This window comes from Culex quinquefasciatus, chromosome 3 (assembly GCF_015732765.1).
Source record: "Culex quinquefasciatus strain JHB chromosome 3, VPISU_Cqui_1.0_pri_paternal, whole genome shotgun sequence".
NCBI lineage: Eukaryota > Metazoa > Arthropoda > Insecta > Diptera > Culicidae > Culex > Culex quinquefasciatus.
This window is the reverse complement of record NC_051863.1, coordinates 164,674,045-164,693,368: the sequence shown is the minus strand read 5'-3', so window position 1 is coordinate 164,693,368 and position 19,324 is coordinate 164,674,045. Positions and strand designations below refer to the sequence as shown.

General features: G+C 37.1%; 2 protein-coding genes across 4 annotated transcripts in view; one reads left to right on the top strand and one right to left on the bottom strand.

Annotated features, from left to right (window-relative positions):
• The window catches only part of LOC6048134 (peroxisomal targeting signal 2 receptor), a 33,870-nt gene extending 15,754 nt beyond the window's left edge, over positions 1 to 18,116 (bottom strand). Inside the window, exon 1 of one of the 3 annotated variants that reach the window (XM_038258610.1) lies at positions 17,759 to 18,116. The gene's annotated coding sequence lies outside the window, so the exon portion shown is untranslated. Of the gene's footprint in view, positions 1 to 973; positions 1,250 to 17,758 lie in introns of those variants that run through there. The other 2 variants (XM_038258609.1, XM_038258606.1) reach the window with 2 other exon arrangements.
• On the top strand, positions 11,728 to 15,043 carry LOC6045374 (arrestin homolog). The gene is made up of 4 exons (XM_001865064.2): positions 11,728 to 12,117; positions 12,597 to 13,148; positions 13,210 to 13,543; positions 13,611 to 15,043. Exons 1-4 carry the CDS (start codon positions 11,953 to 11,955, stop codon positions 13,754 to 13,756), a joined length of 1,197 nt encoding a protein of 398 aa, XP_001865099.1. The 5' UTR covers positions 11,728 to 11,952; the 3' UTR covers positions 13,757 to 15,043.
• Positions 18,117 to 19,324: the final 1,208 nt, after the last annotated feature.

The following is a 19,324-nucleotide window of genomic DNA, read 5'->3' as shown; positions in this document are numbered from 1 at the left end:
AGGTTCAAATATGTCAATTTAGGTCAACTTGAAAATCTATCTTCTTTTTTGAATTTCCAAAATTTTGTTCAAAGAATATCAATCATCATTCACATAAGCCATCATCGAACTTCATATCCATTCCAAGCAATTCTCTCCTTTTCTCTCAAAGTCCAGCATCATTTCGGCGTCGCGACGCCATCCAGCACACAACCAAACCAGTTTTGCATTTGTTCACCCGTGTGCGAAACGGAATCTGCGCACCGACCTCCGCACACACTCAAACAAAACGCACACGTACACGCGTTTTCACCCATATTTTGTTCCTTTTCTCTTTTTTTCTCTCCTGGTGAACTTCAAATGTTCGTTTTGTCCAAATTCGCCAGCTTTTTTCCCTCCGCACACACACTCCCACAGATTTGAAGCATCAAAGTATGGCGTCTGGATTTTCCCGCAAAATTTTCAGTGTCGAGAAAAACGCACACTGGTGTTGGTGATTGCAAAATGCAGTTTTTCCCTTTTCCAAAACAAAAAAAAATCAACAAAATAAAAACAGCTCTCGCGAGAATCGCACGCAAAAGGAGTTCTAATTTTCTAATTAGACACCGAGCAAAAGGAGAAAAACTCGCGTAAAATTGCGTGGAAAAACGCATCTCCGCGTCTTAAGTCGCAGCCGGTTGGGAAAGGTCGCGTCTATTGGCTAGGGGCAGGTCGGTCGTCGGTGCGCGCGCGAAAAAGATGGTCTTGAAGACTATTTTCGGAGTGAAATTAGACGAAAAACGGGAAAGTTATTCTGGGGAGTTGCGGTGACGATATTTTTTTTGTGTGTGCAAAAAAAGGAAAAGAAATGATAATCGCTTTCTAGATGACAGACGCAGGATGGATTTATGTGATAAATTTGGCTGGTTTTGTGAAAATGGAGCGAAAATTGTGCGCTCCCAAAATGGCGGATTTGAGCATAAATTTAGAATCTTCACTCGATACCAGTGCTTACCATGCTCGAAACAGTTTCGGTACAAAATATGTTAAAATATCACATTTCAAGTGGCAAAAACATTCAAAATTGAACCCGATCATACAAACGGCGGCGAAACGGGCGAGAGGGGTTGTAGCACCAAATTAGATCACTTGCACTTGGACACACAGCAGAGATTTTGCACCTTAAATGTTTGCCCCCCTATCGGGAGTGTCAGAGCGGAAGAAGAAAGTTAAACCACCACGGACGCCTTCCAGACGCCCACTGAAGGTGGCATCCGAAGTAGGCTGGCCAGCATCCCCAGGCAGAAACGTCTTCGAGAATGACCCCCCACCCACTGTTATCACCCCCGAAGGGGGTGAAAATGCACTTTGGGATGACCTCCCAGGAAGGGTAGGGTGGTCCCCGAATTATCAAAAATAAGAGAAGTGTAAACACAAATTTGAGAAGATAAAAAAAAACTATTTTTGAAAATGAAGACATTTCGGTGACCCAAAAAAAGCAACAAAATGTCAACAGCCACCCTAACAACCAAACTGACCCTCAAACCACAGCGGAATTGGTCGAATGTGCCACCCAGTCAGAGGAGGAAGGGTTTGACAGAGCTTGCATAAAAGGAGAGGACCGGATGTCGTCGGAGCTACCTCTACGCATAATCGAAGGTTTGTACAGTTGCAAAAACATCAACGGCAAAATTCGGCTGCCATAGCTGAAAACAGGGAATCGGATAAACTTTGTGCGATTTGAGTGGGGTGAGGAGAAATATATGCAAAACTGGTAGGGTGACCAATGCACAAAATATATAAAATTTTGAAACAAGAATTTGCCTTTAACATAAACGTGAAAAAGAGTTTAATTCATACAGGTTTTTTGCGAGTTGTTTTCCTGTTTTCTGTTTCCTTTACAACCAACTTTATTTGTATCCATTGTGATAAATGCCTTATACACAGCTGAAAGGATCCCCCAAAACTCTGTACTGCACTTATAAAACTAATGTTAGTCGATAAACTAAAGAAATAAACTGAATTGAATTGAATTGAGTTTAATTCATTTCAACAGAAACCAGACAAACAAACATTATTTTTTAACTAATTCAATAAAAACTTTAAATATTAGAAAACAGTTTTAGAATATTTTTTAATAAAGAAATCATTTAGTGCATCGTGTCATGCAGAAATGTCACCTTATTATTCATACCAATAAGGTTGTTGCAGAAACTTTTCTAAATGTATGTGGGGTAGGGGAAACAAATATTGAAAGAAAAGCAAATTAAAAAAAAAAACATAAAAGATTCAATTTAAAAAAAGCTGAAATAAAAATCAAAGTGCATTTTCAAACGTTGATTAACATGTTTAGCTTGATTGAACTAATTTAAAAAAATCGTTGTACAGAAGGAATTAGTTTTTCGAAAAAAAAATCGTTTAAACTGTTGTTTTTAATCGAATGATTATTAAACTTATTTTTACCCAAGTAAACTGCATTTAAAAAAAACGTTTTTCATTTAAATGTTTTTCAAATCATTATGATGATGATACGTAAAATTTAGTGCAGTTTAATATATTAACAAAATTGTTAAATACAACAACAAGAATTTTAAATTCAAATTAAAATGTATTTAATTTGTTTTAAAATCGAAACTTTATTTTATATGCTAAACGTAAAATTGAAAAAATCAACGCACAATATCTTTTTTATGATTCTTCATAATATGAAACATTTATATCAGCACTATATCTAATAAATTCAATGAATGGAAATCGAACTGAAATCGAACTTGTAAACTAACTATTCATTCCCGAACTGCTAAAAATAAAATTTACATATGAATTTAAAAGACAGTTTTGCATGAAACTAAGCAGGAATCCAGTAAACTATTTTTGCATAATTTATAGAATGTGATAGGTCAAAAAGCAGAATTATTGTGTAACATGATTCAAGAAGTGTAAGGCCGCTGCAAATATTAAAAATTTGTATAAAGTTAAACTAACAAAAAAAACTCATTTTGGAATATCTTAATGTTAGGAAAAATAAGCAATATTAGCAATTCCAATGCACAAAAAAAAATCGGTTGCATTTTTGTCGAATATGTGATTTGAAAACAATAATTTCAATACAATTATTAATGTAATAACATATTTTTTGCAATTCCGCTGTGAAACTGTCATCTTTTCCTGTCCTTCTGGAGAAACCAAACGGCCTTTTCCCTACCAAAAATAACAAAATGGAAAATTAATACCTTTCAATACCAGTGCTAGGACTTTTCAGCACTGAAATGGGTGCTGAAAAGTTTAGATTTCAACACTAGTATCGAAAAGTAACAATTTTCAATATTTTTTTGTTTTGAATAGTGAATTTACTTAACACATGGATGATGGACATAAAATTTCATTCTAAAAGAGATTTTCGGAATTGCAACAAATGTTGTAAGCAACTCGATGCAAAGCATGATTTTTTCTGCACTCGTCGTATTTATCCAACTCGGTAAACCTCGTTTGATAAATGTACGACTCGTGCTGAAAAAATTTGCTTTTTGCAACTTGTGGCATACTACTACTATTAGAATTTTTAAAATATTGATATTAGGTTTTATTTTTTTAAATACTTTTTTTCAATTCTTTTAAAACAAACAAAAACATATACCAATAGTCTATCAAAGCTAAATTTAAATTTCAAAAGAATTTTATGGGATATCGCTGATCATTCTTTTTCAAAATCATTCAAATAAATTCAAAATAGTCAAAAAATATCGTTGGAAATTACTCCTGAAATTGAAAAAAATAAATAAATAGGAAATTTCAAGTTCAGCTGATTTAGGCTGATTTGATGATAATCATTTATTTTTACTGTCAAAAGTTCATCATATTTAAAAAAATAATTTGCTTTGTTTTAATTATTCACTGTAAAATGCAGAAAAAAAAACGAATTCATCTGGATGAAATTTCCCGAAAGTTTTGGAAAAATGTTTTTCCTGCTTAAGTTTGATTTTCTATAATATGTATTCTATATAGCAGAGCTGTCATTTCCTCCAAGGTAGATTATTCTTAAGGCATATTGATCGTTAACCTGGTTCACGGATGTACGATAAAGTACCCCATAAGCTAGCCTGAAAAGTTGAGCTCATTTGGTCAACGTTTAGGGGGCCACCATTGACCTGAAGTTAGAATGAAAACTTTTGAAAATTTTCCCAATTTCAAAATCTCCACAGGTTTTCATATAGGAAACAACTTTGTAGAACATCGCAAACCGCAAGGAATCGATAATTTTTTGAGCATGTTTTTTTTCAATTTTGTTGAGAAATACATAATCCAAAAATCGTCCTGTTTCTTTTAGGGATCGATTCCTGCACAGATTCCTAATTTTGGAAGGTTGATATTTTGGTTGGTTGAATATTACCTCTTTTTAGAGTAATGTTACTTGAAAAATGTGTAAAAATGTGAACCTAATGAAAATTCATCAGAAACTGATAGGTATTCACTAAATCCTGATGTAATATTATACTTTATTTTACACAAAATCTGTCACCATTTCCTAATGAATATTAAATATTATTATTATTGAAAGAAATCTAGAGAATGGTAAAATTTGCTCGGGGTTTAGGAAACTTTTTCTAAGAAAAAGTAAAAAAAAAATACTTTCTTCAAGTACTCTGCCAGCTTGGGATTAAAGAGGCAGGCCCTCTAAACTAAATAAGCACTAGGGGGTGAGGGGGTAATATGCATCCCCGGGGCAAAATGCACCCCCTGCTTTTCTCGGTATTTGGAAGAATTTTCCGGGGAAAAAATCATAGAAATTGGAAGCTAAACATTGCTAAACCATGCTGGAAAAATTTGAGCATCGTATTATAAAAACGGCTTAAGTTATTTGCAAAACTTTAAAATGTTGTGTTTTTATCTAATTTTCATTGAACTTTCATTATGATTTTTTGACAATATAAAAAGCATTTATTGATATTGTAAGTGTTGAGGTATATAGTTTTTGCCATAATCTTCATTATTCTGTATATACATAAGTTCAAAAACATCAAAAATGCATTTTTAATTAAATTTTCAGCAAAAAGCGTGATCGGGGCAAAATGCACCGCTATGAAGCTCCTTTGTAAAAACAGCGGTGTCATCTAGTGGTGACTACCCGAGCAGACGGAAATAACGCGGGAATAACATTTTTTGTTATTGGAAAATACCAGGCTTATAACATTTTTTGTTATTTATAACAAGATTTGTTATTCACCGTTATGATTTTTTTGTTATTGGATTGTTATTGTAATAACAGACTAAAAACATTTTAAGTTATTTTTCGAACAAATCTTTGTTATTATTTTTTGTTATTTTAACAACTAATCCGATCATCCCAATAACAGTTTGAGGTATTCTTCCATAACAAAAAATGTTATTCTCAAGTTGTTCTGGCTTTCAATCAATATCAGACCGATAACAAATTTTATTATGATAACATAAACTGTTATTGAATTCTTATGCGAAAATTGATTTTGCAAGAATATTCCATAACACTTTCTGTTATTTTAACAGTATTTGTTATTGAAATGGCATGAATTTAGTTATTACCGTCTGTTCGGGAGTGAAAACTCCTTTTACCCGGTGCATTTTGCTCCATGTTGTGGTGCATTTTGCCCCAATGTTGCGGTGCATATTGCCCCGCATGGTTGTTTGAAAGTAATCAAAAATATTTTTAGAAATTTGATATTTTCGAGCAATTTCGTGGTTTTTAAGACTTTTTTCACATCGATGGCAAAGAATAATAGTTGTTTTAGAACATCAAACAAAATTCTTCAACAGTAATGCTGTAATGGTTGAGAAATCACAGCTTTCCCTTTGGGGGTGCATATTACCCCCTCTTCCCCTAATTGTAGGCTGGCTTCTGGGGACATAGTACTTGGATACTCCAATTGATACACAGAAAAAATGATGGTAATGTTCATCAGGAAATGATGACAGATTTTGTGTAAAAAAGATGTGTAATCTTACATCAGAAAATGATGAATTTTCATCAGTTTCTCATGAATATTCATCAGGTTCATATTTTTACACATGTTTTCGGTCATATTACTCAAAACAGAATTAATATTCAATCTTCCAATTTTTTTACATTCCAACATTCTTTTTTTTTTGCTGTGTACGCTCGAAATTAAACACTTTAGTCAGCCTCATATATCCAAGATTTATATCATTCAAATCGTTCAAATTGTTTACTATACAGAAAAAAAAGTTGAATTTTGGAAGGTTGATACTTTGGTTGGTTGATTACCTCTTTTTTGAGTAATTTTACTTGGAAAATGTAAACCTGGTGAAAATTCACCAAAATCTGATAAAAAATCCCAGTTCTTAATAAATACAATATTACACATTTTTTGACACAAAATCTGTCATAATTTCCTGATGAATATAACCATCTATTTTTCTGTGTAGATTAAATTTCTAAAAATCTTATTTTATTTTTCATACCACAAAAAAAAATGAATTTCGATTAACTCATATTTAAATTCATGCACCAAAAATTCCGGCAATCCTAACAAACCCCAACCTACACCAAAACAATAATCTCATTGGGATGAGGTTGACGAGAGATGCTGCTGCTGCTGCTGCGCCCTGCCGTCCCATAAGTTCAGGAAACGACACACGCATGTTCCGTCGCCGTGACAAGGACATTTTGTGCGGTGGTGGCAAAGAAAAGCCCCCCCCTGGAAAAGGTGCATGGCTTGGAATGTGCATTATTGATTTTTCTTCTCCCTGGGAATGACCACCAACCCGGGAGGCTGTGCAAGTGTTGTGTGGTTTCAGGCGTGGACAAGGAAAAAGTGCGCCTCATCACGCAGGGTGGTGGGTGGGGATTTCCAGCGTTTTCCGCACCACCCGCCGGCAGCAGCAGTGAGGTGATGTACGTTGTTTAAAAGATTTTTCCAACATTTTAAGGGCGAGAGAATAATGCAGTGCGAAAGTGCGTTGGCGGGTGGTTGTTTGATGTTTGATCGTCATTTGTGAGGCCGATATCGATTGTGTGATTGTGATGGACATATCGGTCAAATGGTTCGACAATCGTAAATCATAAGGTGAAATGCTGGCGATAAGGAATTTTTGACGTTGTGTGGTCGAGTGGAAAAAAGGACCAGAGATTTAATACGGATGCTTCTTTGATTGAAGTCAAGTGAAGGTGAATGACAGCGTTCTGATTTGTGGTGAGAGAAAAGTAATGCATGACGCAAATCATGATTGGTGAGTTTTTAGGCATGAAAAGATTTGAATTGCATTATTTAGGGAAGAGAGAATAGTACACGGAAAAAGGTCAATTCTTGAAATCGTGATTGTGTTTATGAATTTGAGAACCACGAAGGAATATATTTATGTTTATAGTGCAAATGCATCATACTCATGACTAAATTCCTTCGTGGTTTTGAAACTCATGAACACAATTCAAAATTATGGGAATAGATTTGTTGCTGTGTATAGTTGAATAATTATAAATATTTTATTTGTTTAAAAAAAAAATGTTTGCAAATGTTGTATTTAATGAATATGATATTTCAACAAATAAATAAATGCAAATATTTTGTGAACTTTATGTCCCACGACTCTAACCAAAGTTCCCATTGAAGGCAAACCTAGTTGTTTTGCAATCATAAGTCCCTCCCCCCCTTTCAAAATTGGTCCAAAAAATTAAAAAAAATTTTTTTTAAACAATATAAAACGCATTTTTCTGCATTCATAATTATATTTAGCATGTTTGGGCTAGATTAAAAGTATTTTGAATTTTTATGAAATTCCAATGTACAGCATCGCAATAACATTTTTTTGCAAAAAAAAAAATCGTCAATACTTAGGTATTTTGGATTTTGGAAACTAATGATTGCAAAACAACTGGACAGGTGAAAAATGCTTTTTTAAACACTTTATTCATTCAAATGTTGAAACCATGGCTCGTTAATTCAATTTTTAAACTTTTTTATTTTCAAAATTAAATTTAAATCACATCGTTGAATCTCGTTAAATTTTGAGCATCATTGACCAAGGAAAAATGTGATAAAACGATGCTCAATGTTAAAGCTCTGAATATAGATTATTTATAGAAATCACGAGCAAACCTAATTTTTATGAAGCTATTTTCAGATAATCAAATCAGTTGTAGTAGTAGGGGAAATATATCCTTTCTAATCAAACACCTATCTTCGTGAAATGGCGAGTTTGATGCTCGATTAAAGCTCCCAAAATACTATTTACACAGAAAAAAAAGTTGAATTTTGGAATGTTGAAAATTAGGTAGGTTGAATATTACCTTTTTTTTAGTAATATTACATAAAAAAATGTGTAAAAATGTGAACTTGATGAATATTCATCAAAATCTGAAGAAAATTCATCATTTTCTGGGGCAAAATTTATCATTTTTTTGCCACAAAATCTGTCACCATTTCCTGATGAATATTACCATATTTTTTTTTGTGTAGGCTATAAACTTACCAGCAATAGCGCCGCTTCAAGTAAGCATGCAAATTTATGCCATTTACTGGCCAAAAAGATAAAATTCAATGCACTTTTGATCGTAATTTCTATTTAGCGAGACAATTTCTCATCATTTTGATGGCACACACATCCACACGCAAGATGAGAACTTAACTGCTTAACGAAAGTCGCCATCAATATCATTTCACTTGCGCTAACGTTTTCAAAGCTCTTAAGATATGAAATTGCTTCCAACTACTAACATGTTCTTTTGAACATAAGTTAGTCACTCACTTGAAAAATAATCCCGAAACATGTAAATAATTAGCAAGCGCCATAAAAAAAACAAACGCGCCAAGTCGTTTGACGTTTGACTTTTGACGACCCATCCCGAGCAGACGGTAATAACTTGGGAATAACATTTTTTGATATTTGAAAATACTAGGCCAATAACATTTTACGTTATTTATAACATGATTTGTTATCCCCCGTTATGATTTTTTTGTTATTGGATCGTTATTGTAATAACAGACTAATAACATTTTTAGTTATTCTTCGAACAAATCTTTGTTATTATTTTTTGTTATTTTAACAACTAATCCGATCATCCCAATAACAGTTCGAGGTATTCTTCCATAACAAAAAAAGTTATTCCAAAGTTGTTTTGGCTTTCCTCCATTGTCAGACCAATAACAAATTCTGTTATGATAACATTAACTGTTATTAAACCCTTATGCAAAAATGGATTTTTCAAGAAGATTCCATAACACTTTCTGTTATTTTAACAGTATTTGTTATTGAAACGACATGAATTTTGTTATTACCGTCTGCCCGGGATACCAATCGAAGGCTGAAGAAAACCGAGCGTGAAGCGAAGGCAAATAAAGAACAAAGGGTGGCCACCAACACCACCAGCAGCGCCTGTTGGAGTGAGCCAGTGATGCCAGGAATTTTTCGTAAGTGTTCGCTTAAAATTTCATCAATTTTGGCAGCACTAAGCAGACCCAAAAGAGTGCTGGAAGTAAAAAAAACTTAGCTGAAAGTAGGAAAATGGGTGAGCTTTTAAAAGGAATAGAATAACTTTTAGTAAAAGTGAAAATAAACAGAAATGTTCACAAACTTGTGTACTTGGTTTAAGTAAAGTTCAACGAACACTCCAGATTATCCAGCATCATTCAAACACGACCCGATCAGACGGTAATAACAAAATTCATGCCATTTCAATAACAAATACTGTTAAAATAACAGAAATTGTTATAGATTCTTCTTGAAAAATCCATTTTTGCATAAGGGTTAAATAACAGTTTATGTTATCATAACAAAATTTGTTATTGGTCTGACATTGATTGAAAGCCAAAAAAACTTTGGAATAACATTTTTTGTTATGGAAGAATACCGCCAACTGTTATTGGGATGATCGGATTAGTTGTTAAAATAACAAAAAATAATAACAAAGATTTGTTCGAAGAACAACTTAAAGTGTTATTCGTCTCTTATTACAATAACAATCCAATAACAAAAAAATCATATTAATAACATAAAATGTTATTGGCCTAGTATTTTTAAATATCAAAAAATGTTATTCCCAAGTTATTTCCGTCTGCTCGGGGACCGCTTATTAGCCTTAAAATGGGTAGATATCCCCTAGTTTAAAACATTTTGCAAATGATAGAATTCTTTTAATCTATACTATCAATAGGTATCAATGCTATCTATCAAGCAGGAGATATCAATAATTATTCTATTTACATTTACATTGGCCATAATAAATTGGAAAAAAAATCTTTATGCGATCATATTGAGGATCGTTTTAAAATTAATTTAAATTGTGTAAAATATCATTGAATTCAAAGCAATTGTTTGAAGGTTACAAACAAATCAATTTATAAACGTTTACAAAATTAAACAATAATGTTCCAAAAATCTTAAAATTTTGTGTCGTGTTAGCAACTGAGCAAATTAATTTAAATAACTCAAAAATTACAAAAAAAAATAATAGGTGCGAAATCATTGCCATTATAGGTAGCGTAATGATTATTTTGCCATCTTGTGAATATGCTTTTTCGATAAAATGTTTGCATTTATATTTGCTAAATTTCACTCACCATGTTACAAATATTGCTTTGTTTAAATTTAGATTAATCTTCCTGTTGAAGGATTTTCACGATTATTTTTATCCCTCCTCCCAGAATTGAGAGACGAAATTTTAAATGAAGTGCTAAATAAAACCCTAATTCAGAATCGATTCAAAAACACGAAATACATAAACATATTTTTTGTAAAGCAACTAAAGCTACTTAGGCAAATTATTTAATTGATAGGATATATTAATTGATAGGATATATTTGTTGGTCCTAAAGCTAGTAAAGCCTTCGTAAACCTTTGAAATAAAATCGATATAACCTCCAGACAAAAATCGGGAATCGACTGCTGCTAAGAAAATATTTTATCCAAAAGAAAGAAAACTCTTCCTGCTGCTTTTCACCCCAGAAGGTAGCAGAGCTTGCCCGGCTCTTCCGAGCCCAACCGGTTCAGAACGATTGAGCCGCGAAGCCATACAAATGACTAGAGTTGGGACGCGTGTCCAGCCAAGAAGCGATTTGTGTGCACGATAAGGAAGTCTGAGGAGAGTTTACGAAAACAACAAAACTGGCTGGTCTCGTGGCAGAGGAATTTTCCGACAGGTTCAACTGGTGGTTTATGGTCGTGTTTGAGCTTGTTTGTTGGAAGTCTGGTTTGTTGAAATTATGTTTTCAACTATCGTAAAAACAACAAAAAGTCACGTTTTAATTCACGTTCCAACTGTAATAACGAGGATAATGTGAAAACTATTTTTAGAAGACATAATAAGTCACATGCATCAAATAACTTTTTTTATGAAAATGTAAGGTAAATACCTCAATATCCACCACAACTTTAACTCACTTTCAAATCGTCAAACAACAGGCAAAAATGTCCCCCCATCCAGTACGAAAATCGCACCATTCATAAAGCCAAAACGGTGACGTCACGTCACGAAACAGGATTAAACACCGTCCGGCCGGGTGGTGACATTTCCAACTCACCCGGCGAGTGCACCAAATTCCAACGCCCAGCAATTTTCCAAACAGTTCGAACAAACAAACAGCGTGGAAAACCGCCAGAATGGCGAACAAATGTCCAACGTGTGAATTAGATAATTCAGTTATAACACAATCGGAGGGGGAGTGGGACAAAGGGAAAAACGGGGTTGGCAAGGACATTAGGGAAGAAGTCCTACAGGTGCCGCCCCGGGAGGCCACCCCATTCTGGGAGGGGGTGGGCAAAAAGTATAAAAACTTTGCCAGAACCGGTGCCGAGCTGCACTTCTGGTTGTTATTTCAAAGCAAGCATAGCACATAGTATCTAGTTCTACGCGAGTTGAGCGAAAGAAAACGGTCAAGTTTTAACCCACGAAAGAATCGCTGAGAGTGAACTCTGTTTCAGACCGCCGAGCCCCGTAACGACTGCGCGAGCTTTTTCATCCTAGAACGCGAAGTTAGGCAGAGTTCGACCGGAACCAAACTAGTGATGGTTGTCGCTGTGAAAGTTTTCAAAAAATCCGCACCGAATGGCAAGATAACCGTGTACCTCGGCAAGCGCGACTTTATCGACCATGTCGAGCACGTCGACCCGGTGGACGGTGTGATCGTGCTGGACCAGGACTACCTGCGGGGACGCAAGGTCTACGGACAGGTGGGTCCTTGTGGGAGGGACACGTGTTGAGGATCGGAAACAGTGTTTTCGATGGATTGACAGTGACAAGTTGACAAATTGACAGAGTACTTACCCGATGTGTCCTGAACAGCTGCAAAAAGTACTTACCAAATTGCTGGAACGGTTGTCGAAGCAAGTATCGCAAATGCTTACTAGCAATGTGAAGTCCGTAATAGAAGTGAATATCGAAAAATATTCAAAGTAATTTGTAATTGATCCAAACATTGCTTTAGAAAATGAATTCAACGGTTTGTGAAATATTTGCTGATTTTGAACAGTTTTGACAGAGTACTCACCGAAATTCTGGAACATAACTCGGTTTGGTTACGCAATTGCTTAGTTCAAAGTGAAGTCCGAAGTTCCAATCGAAAAACGCCCGTAATTAGATTTCACGCGTAACACCACAACTTTATCGCATTAGGCTAATCGAATTACGTTTCTCCTCTCTCTCTCCCTAGCTCATCACCACCTATCGCTATGGACGCGAAGAGGACGAGGTCATGGGGGTCAAGTTCTCCAAGGAGATGGTCCTGCTCAAGGAGCAGATTTACCCGATGGTGAACTCCAAGATGGAGATGACCCCGATGCAGGAGCGGCTGGTCAAGAAGCTGGGCGCGAACGCGTACCCGTTCATGTTCCACTTCCCGTCGATGGCCCCGAGCTCGGTGACGCTGCAGGCCGGCGAGGACGACCAGGGCAAGCCGCTGGGTGTGGAGTACTCGATCAAGATCTTCGTCGGCGAGGACGAGGAGGAGAAGGGCCACAAGCGCAGCACGGTCACGCTGCTGATCAAGAAGCTGCAGCACGCCCCGTCCACCCGCGGCCGTCGCCTGCCCTCGTCGCTGGTCAGCAAGGGCTTCACCTTCTCCCAGGGCAAGATCAACCTGGAGGTGACGCTGGATCGGGAAATCTACTACCACGGCGAGAAAATTGCCGCCAACATCGTGGTCACGAACAACTCTCGCAAGACGGTCAAGAGCATCAAGTGCTTCGTGGTCCAGCACTGCGAGGTACCGTAACGCAACTACACTGGTCTCCAAGCACCCCTACTAACCCCAACTAACATTCCAGGTCACCATGGTCAACGCCCAGTTCAGCAAGCACATCGCCTCGCTGGAGACCCGCGAGGGTTGCCCGATCACGCCCGGCGCGAGCTTCACCAAGTCGTTCTTCCTGGTGCCGCTGGCCTCGAGCAACAAGGACCGCCGCGGAATCGCCCTCGACGGCCACCTGAAGGACGAGGACGTCAACCTGGCCTCGTCGACGCTGATCAGCGAGGGCAAGAGCCACTCGGACGCGATGGGTATCATCATCTCGTACTCGCTGCGGGTTAAGCTGAACTGCGGAACCCTCGGCGGGGAGCTCCAGACGGACGTGCCCTTCAAGCTGCTGACCCCGGCACCCGGTAAGCGACCCCGGATTGAACGCCACGATTGAGACTTGATTACTTATGGCAATTTTTTTTTTTTCAGGAACCATCGATCGCGAGCGAGTCAACGCGCTCAAGAAGATGAAGTCGATCGAGCGTCACCGTTACGAGAACTCCCACTACGCCGACGATGACGACAACATCGTCTTCGAGGACTTTGCTCGGCTGCGAATGAACGAACCAGAATAAGAGGTGAAGCAAGCCCATCTGTTGCCTTCAGACACCTCTCTCTACAATCTACATCCTAGAGCTGTTTAATTTTTAAAATCTTTACCAACTATTACTATTTCAAAGTGCCACCTCTGGCGCTGGACTGTCTGTAAAACATTTCCACAATCTGTACGACCTGCGTACATCGAAAAACTATGTGATATTTCAAAAAGCTAATGTTCTGTTGTCTGTTTTGAAAGTCATGCTATAGTTTTCCAAAGATTTAGTTTTAAAAAAGTTTGAAAAAATCATGAAAAAATACCAAAAAAATAAGCACTAAGTAACTCGAACTGATTTGATTCATCGATTAATTTTCGCTAGTTTCAACAACAAAAGAATGAACAGCTGCGCAGTTGGTCAAACTAAGTCATCAAGAAATCACATTGAAAATTGTCAAGAAGAAAAATTAATCGATCAGTCGGACACACAAGCCAAGTAACAATACCAGAAGTGAACGAATCGAAACAAAACCCGCTCCAGCCACGGCCCTGCTTGCGCCAAGGACTTCCGAAAGTACACCCGAAAGTCCCCGACTCGAACGGACCGGGCTGGACGCTCTAATTTTAAGATGAAGAAGAAGAAAATTTCTTGTTAAACCACTCTCACACCACACACACACAACCACTGATGACGGTATTATGACGTGAAGACACACGCGAGCTTTAACAGTTATTTTTCGTTTTTTAACATTTTTTAAACGGAAAACCACGCGAATCCCAACAAACCTTCGAAACGTCAAACGAGCAAAACTGCTCGAACAGGTGCGCCAGTGTGTGAGCGCGATTCGAGCAGTTTCGACACTTTGGCTCGGGATTCGCGAGCTTTTCGCGCGACAAACGCCCTAATCCTTCCCCATTGAGCCATCGCATGCGGAACCGTCCAGGTCGACAGGTCTTTGCATCTGAACCTGGAGGACCGGCAACGAGGAGCCGATCGGGGAACGATTTGAAGGAAGTTCTTCGCAATCTCCCCATGAAACGCAAGTGGAACGAGAGCCAAACAGTGAGCACCGGCAAGCGCTTCCCTGCTTGGAAGAGGTGGGAGGAATGGGGTTTAGTTTAGCTTTCGTTTTAGTTATGTTTCGTTGGTTTTAGTTTTGTTTCTGTGTAAAAGTTCAATAGAAAATAAAACAATAAAATAGATACCGGCCAAATTAAGTTATTATGTTCTAAACAGGCAGAGAAAAAAAGAGATTTTTATTTTTTGTCACATTGTAACAATCGAAAGTTGGAAACAATTAAAAGTATTTATGGTACATTGGCAGAATTTTGTGTTTTTTACGATTGTATTTTTGTCGGTTGTGTTTTTTTTTTGTTTTTTTTTTTTTATTTTTATGATTTGGTGTATCGGTCATTCTTTGGTAACTCGGAAGCATTCTTTAGTAACGGTACTATTTAATCTGGATTGAAACAAGTTTTATGTGAACGTAACCTTCTTCACCACCTGGGATGCACAATGATCGAAACTAAATTTTGAGACAAGCTGGTCGTTGTCGTTGTCGTACCATCTTGTCGCACGTGCATTTTGGGCCAAATTCAGTTATGAATGCCATTTAGTGCAGCACAGATCCCCAAAATTCGATTGGATGGATTATGTTTCAGCCTGAAAATTGCTGAAAGTGCGACAACCGGCCAAAGCGATTGCAGGTCAGAACGCGTTTGACACACGTGCATGCCCGATTACCGTAAACATTTTTCATCATAACTCAGGACTTTGGCCACCAAATTCAACCAAACATCGGGACAATGCATGGAGTGGTCAGCCAAAAAAAACGTTGGTTATTGTTTACATTGCGTGTTCTAGTTTTTTTTTTTCCCAAAACGTCAAATTGCTACGTGCGACAAGATGGCACGACAACGTCGAATTGCTGGTGAAACGTTACGAAAAATGAACAGTCATTTAACTTAGGGGCTATCCATAAACCACTTTATTTATGGACAATTGTCAACAAGAGAATAGGGCAAAAATGTCCTCGTAGTCTATGGACGGTCCCTTAGATAAAGAATGTTTGTAAACCAAAAATATCATATTCACTCAAGAGATCGTTCACCTATTGGTATTTTCTGGAAGTTCATGAGAGATTTTCTAAGTTCAGTAGCGAAAAATAAAATTTTCTGATTTTCTGATGATTGTGCCACTGACCAAAAGTGACATCAAGTGGCGTCTGACGTTTCATCTGTTAATGTATTAGTGAGCTCAACTATTCACCCGAAAATCTCAACACTCACTCGTTGATCATTCCGTTTATAGATTCTGGAAAAAAAGAGAAGAGAGACGTCATCTCTTACGATTTTCTCTCTCAATAAAACTCTGTTGATAAAGATTCTTTCATCAACAGAAGAATGTAACATAGGGTGGGGGTGACAATGGTCTAAAATAAAGTATTTGAATTTCACTATATCTCATACAAAAGCGAATGCACCTTCAAGGCTCTTGTTTAGTTTTTGATATTTTTTGGAAGTTTCAGGCCTTTGCCTATTTTTCATAAATTTTCAGCCGCGTTTTTGATTTCTGAGTGTTTTTACATTTTTTGTTTAGGCTGATACAAATTTGATTTACATTTTCTGTTTCTAAGCTCTGGTGGAGATAAAGGAGGAGGGGGTTAGGCAAAAGAATGAAAAAATCTTACATAATCCACTCTTAGGTGGTTAGCGCCTTCCTCACATTTAAAGGGTACTATCATACCACTAGACTGGATAGTCAGATCTTCATATTGCAGGACACTTATGTGTCAAAATATCTGAGATCCGGCCTCTAAAAAGTGCATAAATAACACTTAAATGCTTATAACTTTTGATAGGGTTGTCAGATCTTCAATGTCTTGGACGTATTGGAAAGGTCTTTTGATTCCCTATCTAACAATAGGTCGCATGAGAGATCCGGACAACATTTTCATCCAAATATCTAAGAGCCGGCCTCTAAAAAGTGCATAAATAACACTTAAGTGCTTATAACTTTTGATAGAGTTGTCAGATCTTCAATGTCTTGGACGCGTTGGAAAGGTCTTTCAAATACCCTTCTAAAAATGTATAACACGATGGGTTTTCTTACAAAAACCACTTTTTAACAATCTTCCGAACTTTAGTCAACCTCGTTTTTTTAGCATGACTTTTGAAGTACTTATCTAAAATGCATAATTTTTAACAGCGTCTAATGGGACCCCAAGACGGATCGAATGAGACCAAAACGGACAAAATCGGTTTAGCCAGTCTCGAGATGATCGAGTGACAATTTTTTGATCAACATCCCACCACGCACACATACATTTGCTCAGAATTTGATTCTGAGTCGATAGGTATACATGAAGGTGAGTCTAGGAGGTCTAATTGAGAAGTTCATTTTTCAAGCTTAAACAAAATTTCAATCTTGATTTTCACAAATCCTTTTTTAAAATCTTTACATTAATGCTACCATCAAAAACATCAAAATTATCAATGAATTTATGAAAATATTTCATTTCCTAAACTTATACGATTTTTCTGTGGTCCCAAAAATCAAAATTTAAAATAGTAAAAAGACTTTATTTGATTTAAAATGCATAAATAAGCGTTATGAAATGAACTCAGAATTATTTACAAACGATTTTAATTTTTTGGCATTTTTTATGCTCTCTGATTTTTCGAAGAATTTTGATAAAAAAAAACTAAAAATCAAATTAGCAATGGCCTGATATACGCAGCAACAAAGTGTGTCAATACATAATCTTAAACATAACAAAAATTGCGGAATTTTTGTTTTGACTAGTTTGTTTTGTAAAGATTAGTTTTATCCAATGATTTTTGAAAATTATAAATTGGTTATAAAATGATTTTTGAGATTTTCTAGATCGAAGCCCGTCTAGAAGTGAAGTTGGGTAAATTAAAAAAAAAATTAAAACAATCATATTCGAAAAAAAAAACTGTTGGGTTCAAGATTGAACTATAGTGCAAGTATTTAAGAATAAAAAAACGGTTAATTCACAGTATCTGCATCGTCACTCACCTTATAAAACTACGACTAGAAAGGCACTTGAGCAAAGTTAGCCGACTCGGACTAGCAACGACTACTACCGCCACGTGCGCACCAACTGCTAAAACTTGCACGTGTTTGCCGCGTACTTCCACAAGAATTCACACAAATTTGCACCACGATTCTTCACGACTTCACAACTTTCCTTCCCAGCAAATCACGAATCCTCTCTCAGAAACCTCTTCCAGGGCACAGTTCCGGCGCACGACTGAGCCCAAAACAAGTTTGGGTGCTTTAAATTTTTCCTTGCGGTTTTCCACGGCACCCATGCACACACACACACACACACGCACAATCGCGACTGATATCCTTTTAAAAATTTAAAAGGCTTCTTTCCTCCGAAATTTTACCTCCCAGCCGAAGACGCGAAGACACACGATCGTCGGTCGGTGGTGGCCTATGTACAACTGAATCTTTACATCTCCTTAGCCGGCAAGGAGTCGAGCGTAAGAAACAACAAATCCACACACACACACACTCACACAAACGGCACCGGGGTAGAGGCGCAACCAACCCCGGCAAAGGAGCAAAAAAGAAGTCCTGGCGGAAGAAAGAACGAAAGAAGGATATAAGACAAAAATTCCGTTACTCGCGATTTCTTACAACCAACTCACACAAACGCAGGAGCTTGCGACTTCTTTGAAAAGGGAAAGAAAGAAGTCTGGTGGTGGTGTGTGTGTGTGTGAGTGAGCGCGCGCAAGGATGAAACCGAAGATTCCCCTCTTTCTCACTCCTCGCTCTCTTCTGCTCCACGGCGCGAAGAAATCGCAGCAACCGGGTGCGAGAGGAAACTTTTCGTTCAAGAAAAAAACTCGCGCGCATATCCTTGCAAAGACGTTTGTAAGGACGAAGTAGGCGATGGTGGTGGTGGTGGTGCGTGTGTAACGCGCGAGTGCTAAATCTTGGCTCCGCCTTCTCTCGGCATTTTTCCTTTAGAAAGCGCGAGAGCAAGATTGGTGGTGGTGGGAGAGTACAAGGATGTGGGAGATCATTTTTTTGTCGCGAAGACGTCGGCGGACGGTTTTCTGCGAATCAGCAAGATGTTGGGCAGGGTTGCCAGAATGTGGATTCAATAATAGAACAGTTCTCTCAGATTTCGGTCATTCGATTTTTTTGTAATTTTTAAACCCATCGAAACTTTTTTACTGCCTTCGGTATGCCCAAAGAAGCCATTTTGAATTATTAGTTTGTCCATATAATTTTCCATACAAATTTGGCAGCTGTCCATACAAAAATTATGTATGAAAATTCAAAAATCTTTATCTTTTGAAGGAATTTTCTGATCGATTTGGTGTCGTCGGCAAAGTTGTAGGTATGAATATGGTCAACACTGAAAAAATGATTCACGGTATAAATTAATTTGGTGATTTTTTTTTAACTTTTTGTCACTAAAACCTGCAAACTTAGAACAAGAGAGCACAGATGCATCGATATTAAACATGAACAGTTAATTGAAATGATTGACAAAAATAACATACGTATTTGTAAATTGTTACAAAATAAGCAAAAAAACAAAAGACATTTGTGCAATGATACAAA

What these genes read in the sequence shown, in the direction of transcription:
- LOC6045374 (XM_001865064.2), top strand. Translation starts at nt 11,953, where the DNA reads ATGGTTGTCGCTGTGAAAGTTTTCAAAAAATCCGCACCGAATGGCAAG. An exon ending in GACGCAAGGTCTACGGACAG is followed by an intron (nt 12,118 to 12,596) that starts GTGGGTCCTTGT and finishes CTCTCTCCCTAG; the next exon opens with CTCATCACCACCTATCGCTA. An exon ending in GCTGCTGACCCCGGCACCCG is followed by an intron (nt 13,544 to 13,610) that starts GTAAGCGACCCC and finishes TTTTTTTTTCAG; the next exon opens with GAACCATCGATCGCGAGCGA.